Here is a 22866-nt window from a genome sequence, read left to right on the forward strand (position 1 = left end):
GCAAGTTTTCGACAGATGTTTGCGTACGTAAGATGCAGACAGCATCTCGACTCATGCTCAGCGGTCTCCCCTTCATATGCCATGGACGGGAAGAGCAGAATTCGGTACCGCTAGAAGTAGCACTATTTAGTCATACCAATTTCTGTATATGGATAATAATAATAAAAGTGGATTAAGCGATTACATACTTGCTCAAGAATGTAAATGCGTTTTTATTGGCAATTTAAAACTGCGGATACAACTAAAATGTTGACATCTCTGGTGGCACCAGCAAGTACATCACAGCATTTGGCCTGGGTCCATAGACGGACGATCATTTCCGTCTCGTTCAACAAAGGGCACGGGCGTGAGCCAGACAGAATTGCTGATTTCCCTCTCAATATTTGCTCAATGGCCTCACGTTGGCACCCTCTGCTGGGCCAGCATAAGAATCTCAACCGTTGCCTGAACCTCGAATATTCTGAGCCGAGAGCAATCGATGACTGCAAAGCGGGGGGAGGGAGAGGGGGGGTTACCAACCTGAGCAAGGGAAGATGTGCGTGCACGCACCGTGATGTGATAATAAATAAAAAAGCTCAAGGAAAGCATCACATCTGCCGCTCACATACACGCTTGTGGGGTACTGGCCTAGTATTTTGGCACGGGCATTAATAATGCGTCGCCTGGTGATGCTGGTTGCAATTACCGGCGAAATGTCACGATGCTCGAATCGTAAACGTTGTCGTGGGTTCACTCTCCAACGCCACCGGTGTGCTGAACTAGTAAGGAATCGACATGTTTTGTTTCCGTGATAGAACCTTACTAATTGGCTGTGTCGGGTGGGCGCGGGTTTAACGACGCATTTATATTTACGAGATCGAACCACACCCCCCCCCCCTCCAAAAAAAAAACCTCTTATGGACAAGAAGGTCTCACTGAACCAGCTCTGTAAACATGTAAAAAACTAGAAATAAAAACCAAACCAACAATTTTAATGTAGTGACTTTCAGTCAATATTATTAAATACATGTTTTTGTGGTGATGCTGCTGCGTTGACAACGGTGCACACATACAACCCCCCATGAAAAAAACATCTCACCAAGTTCGTCAATAACGCTGTGAACTTAATCAAATACATTCATAATAGTCGACGTTTCAGGCAATGGCCCTTCTTCCTAGAAGGGCTATTCAGCTATAATAGGCCATGTACTCTGAAGAATAGCCTTCACCCAAAACGCTACCCGTCGTGTTTTTATTTAAAGTTTATTTTTTTTCTTTTTTTAAATCGACGTTGCATTGAAACACTTCACCGAAATTGTTCACCTTGCACTATCGATCGTTCACCAAGTGGCCACCTGCTCAGCCTGCCCGGCTTGCTCAGTCACTGTGCGTCAAACCCGGGCCACAATCAAACGCACGGGAGCTTCCTTTCTTCCGAGAAATCGCGCACACGTCCTCACAAGTAGCTCGGCTCCCAACTAACGCGAATACGCTCGCGATGGTTTGAGCCACTTCCAGATTACGATTTATAACAGAAGAAAGTAAAAAAAAACACCGTGTAATTTTACTCAACTTTCATGGAAACAACATTGTACCTGGGAGAAACGCGACCTACGCACAACACCACGAAGATGACGACAAGAAATTAAGAAAAAAAGAAGCGGGCGAATGACGCTGAACAACTGTGGCCGATGATGATGACGACGATGATGACGACGGTAATTATGTAGGTGGTTTTTTTATTGTTTTTATTGTTTTCTCCAAAGGCCTCGCAGCAATTCCCGAAAACTCGTGACGCTCCGATGAACTTGGGCCAGCTTCCCCCGTTCGAAAGGCCGCAACATTTTCAATGTTTTGCCAACTGTGGTGACACATCGCTTTGCAGCAGTACGTATTGCCTTGACGCGACAATGCACCAGCTCGTGAAAGCAGGCGATCGGGGTTTTCGTCTGGCTAATTGTGTGTTTTTATATAATTGGAAGGTTTATGAGAAATGCTCCAAGCCCAGTGCTTGGATTCGGAAACGCATTGGATTCCTAAAGAGAGCACCTCATTTTTGTTGCGTTAACGCAGCCTAAAGTGAGTGGTGTCAGGATCTCACACGGATGTATGTTGAACTTCTTTGGCACCGTACGTGACCAGCCGTGCTGATCGGAGGCACACACATTAACTGCCGCAAGCCCCCCCCCCCCCCGCGTGATGGGAAACAGGGCAGATGGAAGGGTTCACTGAACCCACAGCTCTAGGGAATATCAACATACATAGGGACCGCCCAAATATACAGAGGCCCTCTCGTGCTGATAACTGAAACACGCATTGTCCAAAACCTACCCGGTGCGTGCCGATGACCGTGTTGATGATGATCAGTGTCGGCGACAATTGCAAGCGTTGCATTGCCAGGCTTAACAATTGTGTATAGTGTACAACAGCTAAAAATGAAACCCATAACACACACTAAAATTGCATATTTTTTTTATTTTAAATCCCATCACAAATACATTAATTACAGCTTCCATTCGATAATTTCATTGTTTTCTTTAATGAACATTCATTTGCTTTCTACCGCGAAAAATAACTCTCAATCTTGGCCTGATTGGCGTGTGCAAGACAAAACAGTGTCCGTCTCAATCACGTCACAACTAGCGCGCCTTTCAACACCATTATCCGTGTTCCAACCCTTTACAACAACCCCTGTTGGCAACTCTCTCGAGTTTCCTCTCGCAACTCGGAGGCATCCAGCATACGATGTGAGCGCACATCTGCGACGTCTTTTTCCGCGAGATTCTGCGTAGTAAGAGTTTTCGTTAATGCGTCGCCTTCCTTCTCGATGTGATCGCATCTCCACGATGCCGTACAGGAACAGTGGGGCTTTATTTGTTTACCAGAGGGAGTCGAGTCATAGGCAGTTGACAAAGAGGAAAGCCTTGAGCCTGGAGTTGCAGAGAAGCAGGGAGTCGTGAGGTCAAGGGCACCGATTGACCTCATAGAGGGTGCTTCAAAAATGTTTTAACACTTATATTTGGGACTATCGTTTTTATTGGAAAAATAACTGATAATACACTGTAACATGATAACAAATGTATGTTAATAGCTTCAAAAAATCAAAGAGTCTCCACTTGTTCACCATCATTGTCAACACGTGCCTGGAATCTTATCCAGGTGGTCTCCAGAGCCCGGAGTCACTTTTCTCGTGGTATTGTTGAAAATTCTCGGAAGTGTTCACATTTTTTTGAAGCACCCTGTATATTGGCAACTTTCTTAAAGTTATCCTTTGATCAATGTCCACGAGGGGGATTATTAAGACCTGTGTGTGGCGCGGCTGTAACACAATCCAGCAGAATTCACAGCAAAACCATCGGTACTCGGCTGTTACCGGGCAAACTTTACGTGAAGGACAAATAAATCTGCGTTCAATTGTTGACAGAGCCTTCAGTAGTCGGGCGACCCGGTCCATTCGGGATGCTCCGTCAGTCGAGCTTTTTAGAGCTCGCCTAAAAACATTTTATTTTTCTCGCGTGTCCATCTGCGTGGAGGTTGTTTTCCCCTCTTAATTTTAATGTAAAAGGTTTTTTTAAACTGTGATTCTGTTGTAAAGCGCTGTGAGGCCTTGTGGGAATGGCGCTACAGGATATAAAACTGAGTTTTTACTTAATAGTTCGTACTCGGTTACCGATATAAGCTGAACAAAGGCCCTCGGCAACTGCGCTGCAGTCAAAGGTGTGACCAAAACGAAGCATAACTGTGGCCTAGATTTGCCAACGCCACATTAAATCATAGAAGTCCATCTTTCGATTTAAAGCTTTCGTGACTGCAGGGATTCATCTTCTTGGTTCTTTCGGTAAAGTCACGCAACGCAAGCAGCCGTCCTCAGGTGTAGATCAGGTCTGTCGGGGAGACAAAGTGACTTTACCCAAAGAACCAAGAAGAAGGTCCATCTTTGTGAAGTGTCTTTCAAGGTTGACTTACAGACGTTCTTCTCGCACAGTCTAATTAAAGTTGGAAGCTTTTTATAATACATTCGCTCTCCGTTTGTCCGTCAGTAATGGAGGGATCTCGACAGACACTCGGGAATATCATCCAAGATGAGCCAAAACTGCGCTGTCAAGTCGTGTTGCTATTTGGGACTCACCCTTTTGAAAAAAAAAAAACTGGGCGAATTCATCAAAGGAATGTTCTAAAACGGTGCCACCCATTACCGACAGCGTAGACAGTGTGGCGAAAAGCTTGGTAGACAGAGCAAAAAGGACTCTTTGCCCTGACAGCTACCCATCGGCTTCAGTGGTGGCTCTCGCTTCCAAATTCAAAAGACACGCTGGAAACAACCACCAAATAATTCGTTCCATTTTTTTTAAGTGTAAAATATGAGTATTCATTATTATTCCTGATGTACAAAATGTGAACACTTTGTACACAAATAATCACTGCGATAGTTAACTTCACACCAATCAGGCACAGATTTTGGATCAATCTCTATAGTTAGCGGCAAATTGAGAATGCAATGTAAAAAAAATTGAAAAGTTTATATTTTTTATTATAATCAGCATCCAGTGTAATTCGCGTGCCATTTGCCACCAACCTGCCTATTCCTCTCCTCGCGTCTCACCGATCCATTTCCAACAGCCTCCTTCACCTCCTCGTCAAGCCTGACCATGGGACCAGACGCGGTGAACTTCGTTTGTGCCACGGCTCAGCTCGTCCGGTACTGGACATTTGTCAAACAGAGCTTCATAGTTCATTGGGTTGCTCCAGTTTAAATAAATATTATGATTCTGATGCATTCCCTCCTCCAATGCACGCGTCGGTTGCCGACCTCCTGCCAGAATGTGAAAACTTCGCTCTTGCCCGAGTTATCTGCCGCTCGCCTCGGAATGAAGTTCAAATTGTGGGCGTTCTAAGCGTAATCATTTGAATTGACTGATGGAATGGTGGCAGGTGTAAGGCCATGGGCATTTCTCAACAAGTTATCTCTCATTGGGTGATGTAGCGTCAGTAATGAGAACTATACACGCCAGATGATGGGTGGCTGACACATGGTCAGCTTAGGATGAGATATGATCTATCCAATAGAGTGCTGTGGATTCCATTCGGCTTACAGAATCTTTACTTTGTTTCAACTGAACTTTAACTGTCGGTTAATTTCTCGTGCATCTACGCTCAGGCAATCGTAAATGTTTTTTGTTTTTTGCCATTTTTTTGCAAAAGAGCTAAACACTCCCAGAGTTAAGGCACACTCCACTGGGTTACAAACATTGCTGCAAGGTAGATAAATGTTAAAGGACGCTGATAAAGATGCCTATAATACATACATACTTTGTCAGTGGGCAGCGTGTGGCGAGATTAATTCTTGAAATCATACTGAGGCAGATTGAATCGCACATGGATCAGAGAACAAACACCAATCAGAAACATCGTATTGACATTTAAGACATTTTAACAAATTATTTGGTGATGCTGCTTTGGCAGTGTGCTTGCGCACAAGCTCAATAAGAAAACAATGACAACTGCCTTGGAACGTCACCTATATTTTTAATAAAGGACACCACGGTGGAGATATGTTAACTACCTCGCCTGGTATGCAGGAGGTCGTATGTTTGATCCTGACCCGGACGCCTGCTGTATATTTGGAGTCTGTGTGTCTCTCTTCCTGTGGTCGCATGCATTTAGAGTATTTGCTATACATTTCCACATAAGCCCATTTCGTTGAGCTCTCATTTGTGGCCAGGTCGTTTCTGAAAGCAAGCTATATAGCTCAGCAGGCCTTACTTAGTATAATAAACATTGTTGACGAATGCCGATTTTTTTTATAGGAAAGGTAAATGGGCTTGGGAAGGGCACATTTCTTCGAATGGACAACGGCCGATGTACAAGACTGGTGATGGAATGGCAGCCTAAAGACGAGAAAGAAGGTGCATCTAAAGACCACCACCACAGAGATGGGAGACATGAGTTCATACACAGGAGCGAGATAAGACAGACCACGGGCAACGCAAAACTGCAAAGGATGGCCCACGGCCCACGGTGTGTCGATTTTGTCCGGCGGTGGGCAGGCACCGATCGGTAGCGACGACTAGGCCTGCACCATCTTCTTGTTGGGGTCGAACACGTATTTCCGGAAGGCCAAGGTGATCCGCACGGGCTGCGCGCCCTCCGCCTTGGCCTCCTCCGCAGGGGTCGCGTCTTCCTTGTTCGGGCCACCGCCGCCTCCTCTCCCCTTCCGCTTGGAGCCTCCGGCAGCGCCAGCCGAGAGCAGCTTCATCGTCTCGGGCTTCAGGCCGGCTGTAAGGGCAAAGGCCGCGCGCGCCAAGGCAGGGAGAGAAGAAGAGGAGACACAGCAGGGAGGGAGGGATGATCAATAAATAAACAAGCGGAGGTGGCGAGATGTTATCTAGCCCGCCTGGCGTGCAGGAGGTCGTGGGTTCGATCCCGACCCTGACGCCTGCTGCTGTATATTTGGAGTTTGCGTGTCTCTCTCTCTCTCCCTGTGATCACGTGGATTTTTCTCCGAGTCCTCTGGTTTTTCCCTCCACATTTAGAAACATGGATTGAGATTATATTTATATTTTGCTGCGATAAATTTCAATGCAATAAGCCACTTCATTGAGCTATCATTTGTGGCCAGGTCGCTTCTGAAAAATGTCTCGGTGGACCTTACCTGCTTAGATAAAAAAAGTAAATAGTAAACAACCTGTCTAAGCCGCAGCAAAGCCGTTTGGCTTAGAGACAGAAGCACATGGACGTACCGACGCACGCATCTCTCTCCGGCGCGTTTCCGGGCTGCATCGCGTGCTGCTCGGGATGATGCGCGACGGCTCGCTCCGACATTGACGTGGAGCGAAACGTCGGACATCGCGCCGAACGGTGCGCGGTACAACCCGGAGAGATGTACAGCTCAACCGCGAAAAACCGGAGACAGTAGGGGTCGCAGTAGTCGATCCACCGCTGGGCGAGCGACTCCCCAACGGGGGGTTGTTTGACCATATTTCACCACGATGGTCAGTGCGGAATGGTGAAAGATGGGAGCGTCGAGACGCCTGTGCAAGTGCTCGTACTATAGACAAAGTGCCTTCTGAAGTGTTTTGCCACCCGTCCCCCTGCCCGAGAAACACTTCCATTTGGCTACTCGATTCGTCAAGCGAGTAGGCGTTTTTCGTATTGCCGTGCCACTTCTTTACCATTCGAGTTAGAAGCCAGAGGTTTGCTCCCCGAGCGAAGCCCATTGAGCCACACATCTCATTACCGCGGGGGGTGACGCGACACGTCCAGACAATGTTCACGCGTCTTCCTACGTCTCCTGCGTCGTAACACCGAGCGAATTTAAAACAATAATCGGAGTGTGCGATGAATGTATCGGCGGTGGCATCTGGAGAAGCAAACTTCTAAAGTTTTGCCGAGCGTGGCTCGTGCAAAGAATCCAATCTCACAAATGACACAATCGCGGAACGCGTGTAAGGGCAATAATAAAAGCGGGAATTTTTTTCAAAAATATGTAGATAATTAAATAATGCTCTCCCTGTTTTGGGAGTTGGAAAGTAACAAAAAGAGATTAAATGCAGCTTTTATTGCGAGTGAAAATCTTTATCAGTTGTTCACAACAGTACAGAACAAAATAAAAACGAATTCAATAAACAGAATTACTGTTGAATATAGTTATGGAGGCAGAGAAATACAACAAATAAGTAAGATAAGGTTGTTAGTAGCAGTGTGCTCCGTAAGGAATGATTTCTTACTTCCTTACACACACCAACGCGCACACATAGGCTTAACAGCCTGTTGTGGCAAGTGCTGTTAGAAAGCAGCACCTATGAAGGCTGCACGACACACGAGGGAGTGGGTGACCAGCACCACGCCCGGCCGCCTTTGTCTCCCCAGTGGCGATGTTTACACACAGCATCAGGTACGCATTTGACGCCGAGTCGACCTAGGGGAGGCACAGGACCGGTTCAGATAATCGTCACTGGTGTTGACCATAATCGGGAATCGAGTTTGTAGCGCAGCACACTAACCGTTGCACTGCCATGCGCACACACAGGCACACGCACACACAAAGACAAAGACCCCTGTATAGCCTTAACAAACTGTTGGAGCAAGTGCTGTTAGCGAGCAGCACCTATGAAAGCCAGCACGGCACAAGAGGGGATGGGTGACCAGCACCACGCCCGGCCGCCTTTGCCTCCCCAGTGGCAATGTTTACACACCAGGTATTCATTTGAGGCTGAGTCGATCTAGGGGAGGCACAGAACCGGTTCAGATAATCGTCACTGGTGTGGGCCGTGGGCGGGAATTGAACTCGGGTCACCGGGTTCAGAGCGCAGCGCGCTAACCGCTACACCACCGCTCCCACCACATGCCCAACTAACATCCACGCTCCCCATGACACGTTGTCTGTGGCATTATCGCCACAATGCACACAGATCACACTTTTGTAAACCAGTCACACGTGTACATTTTTGCCCGTTTTGTTTTGCTTAACAATGAAGTTTAAAAATCTCGGACAGGTCACAGATACCTGCGGAAGATCCAATGTGTTCCCTCGGCCCGTGGCGGTATCATAGAAGTTTGCAGATGCAGTGATAATGTCTTGCAAAACCTCACATGCCCTTACCTGAGTAAACAACCACAAAACGGAGTCAGACCCGTGGTACCATACTCAAGCCTGCCACCTAACCGACTCCCTGCACCTCTCAGACGAAAGCCAACAACACACAAGGCTGTCAAGTTTAGCACAATTTGCACCGATAACCTATGCCAGAGATAAACAAATCGATGATTGACGAGGTCGACCATACTTTACCACTTTCGTTTGCAGATAAATGAAAGCATGCATCTGGTGAATTTTCCAAAGGCCTTTCTCACAGAGCAGAGAAATATGATATTCACCTGAAGATATGCACAGCTTGAACCGCTAGCTTTAAGGCAATGTTTTCGTAACGAGTGCCACGGTAATGTATTTTCAGTCTGCGGCTTAACAATGAATTCCAATCCAGTCCCTCAATAATAATTATTATAAAAAAAAAACAGATTAATTTCTGCAGCCAAATACTAGATTTGATTAACCCATTTGTCTGACAGGAAGCGGGGACAGACGAGGATAAATTCCCACTTCAGCGAGCATCGCATTTTTTTTTGTTCATCCAAAAAAAATTCAACGAGCAGCATTGTTCATGCAATGCAGGCGAGAGGCATTGTGACCGAGAGACCCGACGTATGTACGTATGCTCAACTTCTTTCGCACCGTACGTAGCCAACCGTGCTAATCGGATGTGTGGGGGGGGGGACAAGAAACTCAACAACAAAAAACGCAAAATGGTTTGCTTCACGCATTCACTCAAACGGGATACTTCCGCAGTGTCAATGTTAGCGGTGAGCACAATGACCTTGCAATCCAGAGGGCGCCAGTTCAATCCGCTTGGCACGGCGGTTGAAAACGACGTCCACCCAGCAGCAGTAACAAATGGGTGACGCCACAGTCAAGTCGATCGGCAGGTCGCAGTGCGGTGGGGTAAAGTGTGGGTACTGCCACCTCTGGCGAGTGTGGTAGAGGTGACCCCCATCTAGAGGGCCTCCCCCGAGCTCCATCTACCAGAGGCCATCAGCCAACAGTGGCACGAGCCGGTAACACTGACATTGATTAAAACGAATTGAACAAACTAACTTTTATTTTTTATTTTACACCAGGTAAGGGCCACTGAGCTACATAGCTCTTTTTCAGAAGCGACCTGGCCACAAATGATAACTCAACGAAGTGGCTTATCGTCATGCGGAATTGAATAGCAACCAAATATTCTTAACGCATGTTGATTCTAAATGTGAAGGGGAAAAAATGGAGGACGTGGAGAAAAATCCACATGACCAGGGGGAGAGACATACAAACTCCAAATATATAGCAGCTGGCGCCAGTCTGAATCGAACCCACGACCTCCTGTGTACCAGGCAAGGAAGTTAACATCTCGCCACCGTGGAACCAATTGACATGGGTTACAGAACCATGGCACTAATCTCTCACACAACCAACTTCACAAGGCAGCTGTCTAATGAACTTAGCATTTCCTCCAAATGGCCATTGGTCTTCAGGTATAGAGACTACTATGGCCAATTTGAATGACAATGGTAAATGCTCTGCTATTTAAACCAAGCACCATTACCGCTCCCGCAGAGGTTGAATGGTTTTACAGGGACAGAATTAAAAGGTGTGAACAGGGCACAATGGCCAAGGTTGGCTTTTCCCATCACAATTACTGACACGCTTGAAAGGCGCTAAATGGAGGAGACACTTTGGAGGGAGTGCGTTTGTAAAGTGCACACCGTTAACGACATAAGTCTCGGAATGAATTCACACGCCGTGCACTTCGCGTAGAGACCGTTTCCCCTAAATGCTGGTGACAGTTACGTCACATGCCGGCAGGGTTGTGCAGTGGTGACACTCGTGCCTCCCAGCAAGGAGGGCCTGGGTTCGAGTGCTGATTAGGGCACCGTTGTATGTTCTCCCACTCGGGTCCTCCAGTTTCCTCCCATGGTTAAAACGAAACATGCAACGTAGCTGGTATTGGCCAAAACGTCCCAAAATCTGAAATCAATCACCTGCACATTTTTCATTCGGGATTACGAACAGCAGCAACACCCCCCTCCCCCCACCCCCAATCTGTGACAACGTGGCAATCAGAGTCTTGAGACTCAGCGAGGCTTTGCTGGGTAAATGACCTTAATAATAATACTAACCTTCTTGGTTCTTCCGGTAAAGTCACGTAGAAGGGAAATAATAAAATTATAAAAATAAAACAGAAAATAAAATTCTCACGACGTTTCGGCCACAACGCAAGCAGCCGTCCTCAGGTGAAGAACAGGGCTGTCGGAAAGACAGCGTCCCAATGAACACCACCAAGCTTGGCAGCGTATATTTAAGGAATTTACATATCAACAGATAAATTTAGCATATTTATGGAAAATGCATTAAAAAAAATTGTATTATGTTTCATTTTTATGATTTTATTATTTCCCTTCTACGTGACTTTACCGAAAGAACCAAGACGATGAATCCCTGCAGTCAAGAAAGCTTTAAGTCGAAATAATACTAACAATTGTGAAACAAGTAATAACTATTGGTGGCAACATTTCCCTCGTTAACAAGTTAGTGTTACGTTGCAGCTTCATGAGAGGTAGTGTTGGCTTGGGGGAAGGAGTGGAGGTGGTAAGAGAGGCGAGATGTTAACTCCCTCGCCTGATATACAGGAGGTCATGGGTTCGATCCCGGCCCAGACGCCTGCTGTGTATTTGCAGTTTGCATGTCTCTCTCTCATCATCATCATCATCACGGTGGCTAGGAGATGTTAACTACCTCGCCTGGTATACAAGAGGCCATGGGTCCGATCCCGACCCTGATGCCTGCTGTATTTTTGGAGTTTGCATATTCTCAGGGTCCTCTGGTTTTTCGCTCCACATTTAGAATCAACGTGCGTTTAGAGTATTTGGCTGCTATAAATTTCCACGTGATGATAAGCCACTTTGTTGAGCTATCGTTTGTGGCCAGGTCACTTCTGAAATAGAGTGAAATAGCTCGGTGGACCTTACCTGATAAAATAAAAATATATTAGTGGATTGAACACAGCTAATGATTAAAATATATCGTGTTTAACCCATGGATGCATTTTAAATACCCGTTTCAATCGGGAATCCATGGAAAGCTATGCATATAAACGATTGTGAGTTCAGCATTTGAGTCAACAACAACAACAACAAAAATGACGAGGTTTAAATGGCACATTTATATTTAATGGCCAAATAGCCTCCGTTGAATTATTAACACTCTTATTCGGCATTTTAACCTATGAACCAATGTGAAACGTACCATCAGGGGCAGTCGCATGCAATTATCTCAGAAGGGATTTAATTACAGGGCAAGGGGTAAGGTCAAAATGCATCCCAACGCCATCAGTCTTTTATATTTGTAAACATATAGAGTACTTATTATATTATATGATATGAAATATAATTCACGCGACACAAGGGGTGGTACAGTGGTTAGCGCACTACACGATTAACCTGGCCATCTGAATTCAACCCCAGCCATGGGGCTAGCATCAGCAGCAAGCGATGTCCAAACCGGTACCTGGCACCCCCCTTCACCAGCTCACACTGACCAAAAGCGGTGAAGTATGGTCAAACATCCCCTATGGCCAAAATTGGGATTGAGAGGCCTTCAAGCAGAAGTGGGATTGACAAAGAGATATAGATTGCTGCGAATGCATGCAAATAAGTGTTTTCAGTACTGAGTTGCAGATTCTTCTGAATTTACAAAATGAGAACAAGAAACACTGGTGTATTAATGGTCCTTTCTCAATAACGCATGTATGTTATTTTATCAATAAAATTACGTACGCATTTTACAAGTTAAATTAGGTTCTCCGGATTCCACATCTACATTTGACACACATTCACGAAGGTTTTTTTACATCGCTCTACAGACCGTTGAAGAAAGTGTTATTAGCGAGCACCTATTGAAGCCAGAATGCCACATTTGAGTTGGGTGAGTGGCCAGCACTTCACGGCTGATGCCAACACACCACACCAGTCACTCATTTAAGGCTCAGCCATCCTACAGGAGGTCGAAAAAAAAAAAGAGTGATACTACTTGCCACTGGGGTGACCCACGGCTTGGGAGATGAACTCGGGTGGCTGGATTCCCAGCGCAAACCACTGTGCCACAGCTCCCACACCACTGACAGACACAGCACTGCGTATAGGGGCCATCCATTTAATACGTACGCAAAAATCTGTCAAAACTTGACCCCTCCCCCCCTCCCTGTACGCACGCGTACTTTGTACACCCCCCCCTCACCTGCGTACGTAAGCTTGATGCACCCCCCCCCACCGAATCCTATAGAACGGCCGATATTTAATCCACGCAGAAACGATCAAGGATTAATAATAGTAACGTGTTTAAGCAAACAGATAGTCCACCGCCGGACTATCTGACTCATTTGAAGGCCAATGTAGACACATTATTGTCGAGGCTTCACCCCCCCCCCGTTACCTATGTGTACATTGTCAGTAGAGCCCCCATACGCAAGCGTATGCGTTTGGGTTAACCCTCCCCCCCCTCCATGCGCACGTACTAAATGGATGGCCCCATATTGCATGAAAGGTGGAATCAAGACAGAAGTTATAATTGTTATATTTATGAATGACACTTACCGGCTAATATATTAACAAATGGTAAATTCCACGGTAATGGAATTACCAGTACAATGGGTGCATATCGACACATTTAAATAAATTGGGTCTTTTATGCATCCAGCCAACCTGCTGCGTAAGCGAATTTAAACTCCATAAAAACACCACAACCGGCACTGATGTTACAATCTGCGCTTATCAGCTTCCACGTCCTGTACCCTAATTTGACTACCATGGCATTGACCAGAGCCTTATTCATGGATGAAGGCCCTCCGAAGCCATGGCAACCTTTCACGGTCCAGCAATGCAACAATCCACCTTACAGCCGGCACACGAAGCGGCCGATTCCATCACTCCATCTCCGCAATAGGCGTTAGAATCGTTTCACACGTACAAAAACACGTTCACCGAAATTTACAGAAACAGTTCCTCTCTATGCGTTTTTCAAGCCACGCTTGGACTTGATCTTGGATGATCAGTCCCTTTTAGTATTTATCGAGTGCATTTTGCCAGGTAATAATATATATTACCAAGTAAGAAGCTATGTAGCTCTTTGTCATAAGCAACCTGGCCACAAAATTGTAGGTCAACAAAGTGGCGTACCATCATGTGAAAATTTGTCGCAGCTAAATAAGCACGACGTTGATTCTAAATGTGGAGGAAAAAACCGGAGGACCCGGAGAAAAATGCACACGACCACGGGGAGAATATGCAACTACAAATATACAGAATCGAACCCACGACCTCCTGTATACCAGGCAAGGTAGTTAACATCTCGCCGTCATCAAGTCTCCCTCCCTCTCCTCCCCCCATTTTTTCCTTCCCCTTGCTGTATGCAAGAGTTATGGGTTGTTCATCTAGGTTGTGATATATGATATTCTTCTATTAATAGAGGGAGACATTCAGTGAATACAACGCTGCTGCGTAAGTTGACGGTTGTGCTGGATAACTGGAAAGTATCTACTGGTCGTACTGGCATGCTGTCCCAACGTTTCGCGCCATGTACCACGGGAGCATCCCCTTTCGTTCCAACATTCAGTTCCCAGCACGTGGGAACGAAACTGTCGGGTCCGCACCTCCGGTTAGCAACGTTGGCGACGTACGGTGCGAAAGAAGTTCAGCATGCGTACATCAGGCCCGAGCCGCAAGCGGCACAACCCGTCGACACGTGAGAGCGGATACGGGGCCGTTCAACGTACGTCCTGTATCGATCAAAACGTTTTCTTGATATAAAAAAATAAAACTGGCAGCAACAACAACAACAACATCAGCCATCGTGCGGATCGCCCCTTTTGCTCGAGGCGATCGTCGAGGACTGTCCTGCTCGTGCCGGAAACCCATCCAGCCGTCGCGCGCAGACCGCGTCGCGGGCGGTTCCCACGGGGCGGCCACGGATCGCGTGGAAAACCCTTAAAAGTGACTCATCAGATCTCAGGACATCCCTGGAGGCTTTTAATTAGAGCTATCTGCGGGCGCGGGGGTCAGCAACCGACGGCTTTGGGGCCCCGCGTGATTGACAGCCCGACCGCTGCCGCTGCCGCCGCTGCCGCCGCCGCCGCCGCGCGGGCGGTGAAAGTGGAGAGCCCGTGTGTCGGGTAACGCGTGCGCGGCGAGAGGGAGTTAGGGGAGTGGTGGGCAGGGCTTGAGAGGTAGAGACGGAGGGAGCAGTGAGCTGAGGACGTCGGGGTGGGGAGGAGGGGGGTGGAGGCAGAACATCCCATCTGGCCCTGAAATCCGAGAGGTGCGACTCAGAGAGAGAGAGTAAGTCCCCGAGCCCTCCGTGCACCTTGACCTCGAGGCAAGAGGGATGCTTGGTGAAAGAGTGGGGCCTCTGTTATTTTTATTTTTGGGACGATTGTTATTATCTGATGACGGCCGCGGCCGATGAACTGGAGCTCGTGTGAAGGACGTTCCAAGAACTGTTGAAAAATGAGACCGACAATGCCATTTCAGTGTGATGTGCAAGGCAACGAGATGCCATGGAAGGTCGTACAGCAAGTAGCTTTATCAGGGATCTCGTCAAAGTTTTCAAGTGTTCTCCTCCCCTTGTATCGGTATTTTTTTGTTCCGTGCGTTCCGATATTTTTTTGCACGCCGAAACATTTTTTTCGTGAAGACAGTGGGCCCATCGGGGTTTCACGATGCATCGATTAATATCAATTCCATATGCATCATATAGCATGTGCATGTTGTAAGTGACCCCTGCTGCCACTATCGGCAGGTAGATTCAGCACAATGTAAAAACGAATAAGTCAGTTGTTTTTCTTCTATGTATGGCTCATCGTCACAGTCCCCTGATGCCACAATCCATCGAGTTCCTGTACGCGACCTGCTCCCATAGCTCCATCTCCGCAGTGGGCAGTCCTCTCAGGCACGATTCCATCCTTTGTCTGCCACTCCGTCAAGAGTCCCAACCAAGTGGCCATAGTCCCTTCTAGCAGAGGTCGCAAACGGGTTTTGATTCCTTACCCGTACCCGTACCCGGCCGCACCAGGGTCGCAAACGGCCACCCGTACCCGTACCCAGCCGGGTACGGGAAGCCGGGTATCGGGTAGGGTACGGGTATCGGGTACCCGGTTGCGACCTCTGCCTTCTAGTGACACGTCCTGCACGAGCCCAACTACAGGCGTCACGAGATCACGTGGAGCGGGGCAAAGTGTGAGTACTCCTACCTCGCCTAAGATGTCTGGCCAGTGAGGAGTAGCTCAAAACATATTTAAAAGGGGGGGGCGGGGGGGGGGGCTCCCTCTAACGTTGACCCTTCTAGCAGCAGTGGCGTGAGTGAGCAATTGCAAGGGGTGCGCCTTCCCCACCCCGTGCTGTTGTCCACAAGCAGTCCCACTGTGTGCCGGGTGAGCCAAACTGGAGAGGTTCCAGTCACCTCTCTGCTCATCGCTGACAAGCACAGCCTCGCACAGTCTCAACGACCACCAAACCTCCCGCCGCCCCCTCGTAACCGCGGCGGCTTCATCACAGAGCAGCCCTTGAATAAAACAAGTAAGTAAATAAATACGTGAGTAATTACAAAATTAAAACAATACTGACTGGAGGAAAAAAAACAGCATTGCACGTACGGGGAGAGAGAGACCCGTCGGAGGCCGTTGGACTGCGAGAAGGGCTGCGTGCAAAACGAGAGAGAGCGAGAGAGTGAGCGAGAGAGTGAGCGAGAGAGTGAGCGAGAGAGAGAGTGAGAGAGCGAGCGAGAGAGTGAGCGAGAGCGTGAGCGAGAGGGTGGGGGGTTACATAAAGCAAAGTTCAAAAAAAAAATTTACGAAATGATGAACTAAGCAAAGTGCCGACTACACCGAGCATCTTCTTGCTTCCACTGATCGTAAAAAAAAATTAGAGAGGAGGCGAGAGAGAGGAGGAGAGAAAGAGGAGGAGAGAGAGAAAGGAGGAGAGAGGGAGGAGGCGAGAGAGAGGAGGAGAGAGGGCGAGCCGAGAGCACCAATTGCCAGGCGGCGCGAGCTGTGTGCATGGCGGCGCGTGGTGGCTTGGGCGAGGTAATGAACTTTACTTCCAAGAGTTCAAAAGTTTGACGGTGAAAGCGCTGCCCTGTCTTGCACTCATTAAGGTTTCCCCAGGGACACCGGCACTACTCAAGCCCTCTCCCCCCACCTCTTCCCAATTCTACACCCCACTCTCCCGATGTGGGAGGGTGATGCGTGGGGGGGGTGGCCCGGCGGTGGTGGGGGGGTTATAGTGTGTGGGGCTGGGTGGCTGGGTGGGTGCAAGAGTGAGTGGGTGGCTGAGTGGCTGGGTAGTTGGCTGGTTGGGTGGTTGGCTGGTTGGGTGGTTGGGTGGGTAGCTGGGTGGGTGGTTGGCTGGTTGGGTGGTTGGGTTGGTGGGTGGGTGGCTGGGTCAGTGGGTGGTTGGCTGGGTGGGTGGCTAAATGGCTGGGTGGGTGGCTGGGTGAGTGAGTGAGTGGGTGAGTCGGTGGCTAGGCGGGCGGGCGGGCGGGTGGGAGGGCGGGTGAGTGGGTGGGTGGCGGGTCAGGTGGGGTAGAAACCGGAGCGAGTCTCAGATGTTTAAATAATGCAATTAGCGCATCTAAGCCCAGGCGGAGCGTGGAGACGGGTTGCAGGTGGTAATGTAGCATGTCCGCCGCTCAAGGCAGCAGTGATGAATGTTCAGCGGCTTGGCTTTTGCAGGAGCGGGAGAGCCCACAACGGGGTGGGGGGTGGGGGGATGAAAGGGATGAGAAGAAACAAATGCTCACACACACACACTACCAGAGAATTCTCGAAAAAACAACCAGAGCCGCAATGATCGACCGCTGAAATAATAAATTAATCTGCTGATTATTGCTTCATCAGCAGCCAATGGTCTAACCCACTCTTGGGTGAAGGCTTTCCCCCCCACCCCCCCCAAGCCATCGCAAAGTCTCACGGTCTCGCTCCTGCACCGATCTCATCGCCTTCCCCGTTTGGCTGCCACTCCGCCGTTCGTGTCGACCGCCGACCATCATCCCGAGCCCACAGACTTTGCTCAGCAGTCGGTATAATTGCTTCGACGAATTTAAATAACGCGTGTTTTTTCCGTCACGTTATAATTTGCGTAACGGGCTTGCAAAAAGTGAATCGTCGGTGTCTACGCATGGGGGTTCGAAGCGCGTTTTTTTTACGGCCGCGGGATTTGCTGCCGTTGGCGACGTTGTTGCCGTCACTCACCGTAGCTGTGCTGGGCCTGCGCGACGGGTAGTCTCCATCGTTCTGGAGGCGAGGGTTCCTCGTCATTATAAACTGCAACGATTCCACGTCCGATTCAAAATAGGCATTTGCGTTTGGCCACGTAACAATCTGGCCAAATGTTTGTCGTTTAACCCTCCTCCACCACCCGACACGGCCAAACGAATTTAAACACCCCAATACACCAATTGTTATTGTTTCAGCTCACTCACCGCGGGTGAGTTAAAGAGCAATTCTCACGGCCACATTTAGCTTATCTTGTATAGATTCATACAGAACCGCATTCGAATTGTATTTTTATATTCATAACAATTACAACATTGTACGTAAGATCGACTTATGCACAAGCGCTATATGCATTTTCCTTGTGAGCCCTTCATCCAAAAATGGATGAAAGCATTATGATCTAAATAATGTTATCTTGATAGGTGGGCTTTATTTACAGGGCTGAGAAAATACATTGTTGTGTGCGGGGCGTTATTGCGTGACCAAGTAAACCCAAGCACAAGTCCCTCCGTGCACTTTTAATATCCTCCGTGTACTTTTAATACCCGGCTCGCGACACATTCTCTCCCTCGCTCTCCTCCCCCTCCGTCACCCCCCTTCCCCGCGCGCACGTAACTCCGTAATGAATCGAGCTCGCGTCGACATTTGTGCGATGGCGATCTGGGAACCTTGGCTCGCCGCTGCAAGGACCGTCTTGCACGGCTTGCGAGGAGCGACGTTTGATCTTTAAAGTCTGCGAGCGGACGGCCCGCGCGGAAAGCTAAACATCCCCTTTGAAGGCACCCGTGCTTTGTGATGCTACTCACACTGCACTGCACCCATCAACTGCCCCTTCTCGCAGTAAAACCCAAGCACAAAGCTACCCTTTTCGTCCGATTCCATCTCTGTGTTTTTTTTTTGGTTATTGCCAATGCGCTGTCACCCAAAGCGATCCTGGATTTAATACTTGCCTCTGGGGAAATGTCAACTGGCCTTTTCTCTCGCTGGGAGCCACCGACCGGCTTGCTCTAAAATGAACACCCTGCCGATGTGTTTCATCGTCGCCATCGCCATTGTCACCGGCGGTCGTTCTCTATCCGCTGCCAAGATACCTCCCCCCTCCCCCTGTCTCTCCGCTCCCATATCGGCAATGGTTGCAACGCAGTGCAAAAGGCTTCTTTTGAATCCATGTCGATATAGGGAGGCGGCCATACGTGCAATGTCTTATCCGCCGGTTTTCATGAGAATAACTGTCGATATTTGCATGGTTATTCAGTGACAACCGCACACGATATCAAGAATTTTACCACCACTTCCTGGTCCATCTTGTCCTCTCATCTGCAAAAAGATGTGGCTAGTGGGATGAATTTAATGCTTCTGGAACAAATTATAGGCGATTCATCCGCGGCAAAGCGAAAAATACGGTAAATCTACAAATTTGCCGTCACTTTTGGAATAATCTATCCGTTGACATTTTTTTTTACATTTAGTGGGGCTGCAGATAATAGGATTGGGGGTAATTTGGCACGGATACGAGAAGTGTCACTGTATTTAAACATTTATTCCCTGCCAGTGCCCCCGTTTTACCAATCAATACATACTTTGGTTACTTCCTCTACCGCAAACCAAAAAAAAACATCCCGCCAGCATCACCTGCTCTCGTGCAGACTCAGAAAAAAAAAGTCAGACCGAGCGGCGCTGTCCATTAACGCCGTGCGCAACTCCGTGATTAAAGAGTTGGCTAATGTTTTTACGGACGACGGGCGGCAGACAGGCGACGAGCAAGTGCGTATCAAAGCCACCGCTTCTCCGCAGAAACGATTCGATGAAGGGCAGCAACTCGACGTGCAGCGCCGGAATGCAAAACAACATCGTTAGAAGAGAGATTCTGCACGACATGCGGCGAGACAAAAAAAAAAGCCCGTTTGGGGTGTGGATGAGGGCAGTGTCGGCGGCAGGTGACGAGGAACGCTTTTGTATGATTTCAAAAAAATGTCGGTGTACGTGTGCGTGTGTGGGTTTTTTTTTTCTGTGCCCCTTGTTTTGTGATGTCATCGCCGCACGCCAAAATTTTGTTTATCCGCGCTGCCGGCGCCAGGAGCTGGCTTCAAACGCGTCTAGCGTCGCGGTTCACGTGCCGAACACAGCCAAACGGCAGTGACGAGAAGAAAGCAGAAATATTTAAATGTCGTTTTTTTTAATATATATAAAACAAAAAAACTCGTACACATGCACGCGCGCTCACGCGCAACGACGACCGCGACGCGACGACCAGCAAAAACGCTGAGACGAGACGCGCGGAGCGGCGGCGCGTGTTGTTGTTTTTTGCCTTCCAAGGGGAGCCTCAGATGATGGACGTTAAACGGGTCACACGTGGGCGACATGAGGCTTGAGTTCCCGCCGCCGCTGCAGGTGAATTTAGAAAATGAAAAATGAGCTGCAGAAACACGAGCGTGGCATCAACAAGGGTGTCTCCCGTGACGCACGAGCAGTATTTCTCTTCCCCCTGTTTCTTTTAAGTTGTATAAAAATAAACTTGCATTTTTTTTATTGAATATGTACATGAACTACGGGCGGTCATAACATTTTTAAGATTGAATTATTAACCGCCGAGGCCATTTCGTATTTCCTAATTTTATTGTATTGTGAATGTCTGTTCGCACTCTGGAACTTGTTTTCCCGTACACTCTATTTACATCCAGCTCAACCATGGGTTATTAACTGCTGATGAAAATATGCAATATAAAAAAGAAACTACAAATATCTATGCATTTATTCTCATTCGTCTCTTTGTTGAGACGTTAATACACTTTCAAGTAAGTGCCACACTGGAATAGTGAATTACAAAAACTATTCTTTCAAATAAAAATCTCTATGTAATAAATTATATCTCTGAAGTATGAATATCAGATTAAACATGTACCTACAACGTGTTATTTTTTTTGTTAAACACACACGTATCGATATCTATCAAGGGTTTTTTGGACAATAATAGTTGCATTAAGTTTAAGCATTTTCACTAACATACTTTTAACAAACCTTCGCAGGCACGCTGGGTTATATTCGTGTAAAACTGCAAATATCATTAAATTTGTACGGTTTAAGTCGGTGAAAACGGCACAACCCTTTCAAGATAATGTGATTATTGCCACGGTGCATCGGAGATGGGGCCACGTGAACCAGGTCACAGATGGCTGTGCGGCGGCCTTCAAGGTGAACGGACGCCCTGAGCCTCAAGTCACCGGGCAACGCTGTGTACAACGCTGACCTAAAATTGCCATCTCAAAATTTTAACTACCAATATATAACAAGGGCTAGTGACCCACTTCCAAGCTCACGGGGGCTTTGCAAAGCAGAACAAGACAATTTTGGTCGCCAGATTATCACAAACAACCCAAGCAACAACAAAAAACCCCGCCAGCTTTATTAATCTTGACTTAAAGCTTTCGTGTCTGCAGGAATACATATTCCATGGGTCTTTCGGTAGAGTCACGTAGTTAGGTTCAAAGGAAATAGCAAAAAATAACTAAACACTACGACGTTTCGATCGATTGCTTGCGTTGCGATCGAAACGTCGTCGTTGTTTTTGTTATTTTTTGTTATTTTATTTGAACCTATCTACGTGACTTTACCAAAAGACCCAAAAATATTAATTCCTGCAGTCACGAAATCTTTAAGTCAAGCTTTATTAAATTCTAGTCATAAGCGACGTGCGCATATCAAAATGTTTCTCCTGCTGTTTGCTAAATGTGATACGTATATATATATTTTTGTAATATCTCACAACCATACACCATGAAGACACTTGCTCAAAAATAAAGTATTCATTCCACATCGGCCCCATAACCTTTTCTCAGCTTTCCAAGATGTTTATCGGCGGCGAGCCCCGTGAAATACAATATTTGATTTCACCTTGCCGCCCACGACTATCCCAGATTTTTATCGCAGCGGCAGGGAGGGCGAGGGGCTGGGGGGATATTAGGCTTGGGGTGTGGGGGGGGGGCGGCGGGGGCAGGCGAGGATGGAGGGGAGAGAGATTGAGGGACAGCATGGTGCTACAAAGGACCTCTCGCAATTTGCCAGAATTCTGCCACGCTTTAAAGTGAGCGGTGACTCGCATCTTGCCGAGATAAGTGTATTAATCGCAAATCATGGGCCCTCTGAAGCACTATAATGCCGGAAATAAACAGACAAAAATAAAAGGGCATTTTTCTTTTAAGATATCCCTTTTTAGCTTGACATTTAGCGCCACATAGCTGTATCAATCGGATAAAGTCGATGAATATTCATCAATACTGAGGTTGAAATTCGATTTTTCCTGCACATGAACCACAGACAGGATATTTTTAATAGCTGGATATCACACTTGTTTCTGTAATGTCTACAAATCTAAGTACAGCAATCAAAATGTCAAATACTACGAAATTAAATTATTTGGTAAATGTACTCATAACACTCTGTCGGCAATCTATTTTAATTATAAATCAGATTATCACTGAAAATATGACCTCACACAAAGAGTATGTTTTAAAAGTATTATTTGTTATTGCTATGAGCACACAGTGTATACTTATAACACTGTGTTATTAAGATGTCAAACAAGTCAAAATATCTGTGCACCTCATTGTATGGGGTGGTGCTCACCCCCTGTTTACAGCCCAGATTTAGTGGCTACAATTCCGCATTCCTATGCCATGGGTGAGTCTGAACGATGGACAATCACTGATATAAATGAAGATACGAATCAACCAACCATCATATTACATCTTAATACACTCGGGGTTTTGACTCATGTCTTAATAAGTCAAACACGTGTGTGTATGAAGATAAATACAAACCCATAGAACAACAACAAAAAACAACCACACTCATCAATCAGCAGAACTGCCTTACAAGACAAAGATCCCCCGTATAGTCATAACAGATTGTTGGGCCAAGTACTGTGAGTGAGCACCTATGAAGGCTGGCATGTCACAAGAGGGGGGAGGGGAGCCCAGCACCACGCTTGGCTACCGATGTCTCCCTAGTGGTGATGTTTACACACCAC

At 47.3% G+C, this 22866-nt stretch overlaps 1 protein-coding gene across 1 annotated transcript in view; it reads right to left on the reverse strand.

Annotated features, from left to right (window-relative positions):
- Positions 1 to 2432: 2432 nt before the first annotated feature.
- Positions 2433 to 22866, reverse strand: part of EEFSEC (eukaryotic elongation factor, selenocysteine-tRNA specific) — a 65203-nt gene continuing 44769 nt past the window's right edge. Inside the window, exon 10 of the mRNA XM_061551823.1 lies at positions 2433 to 6255. Coding sequence (XP_061407807.1) covers positions 6047 to 6255 — 209 coding nt within the window. The 3' untranslated portion in view covers positions 2433 to 6046. The remainder of the gene's footprint in view (positions 6256 to 22866) is intronic.

Source organism: Lethenteron reissneri, chromosome 15, assembly GCF_015708825.2.
Source record: "Lethenteron reissneri isolate LAM-NWPU_2019-01 chromosome 15, ASM1570882v1, whole genome shotgun sequence".
Classification (NCBI taxonomy): Eukaryota; Metazoa; Chordata; class Hyperoartia; order Petromyzontiformes; family Petromyzontidae; genus Lethenteron; species Lethenteron reissneri.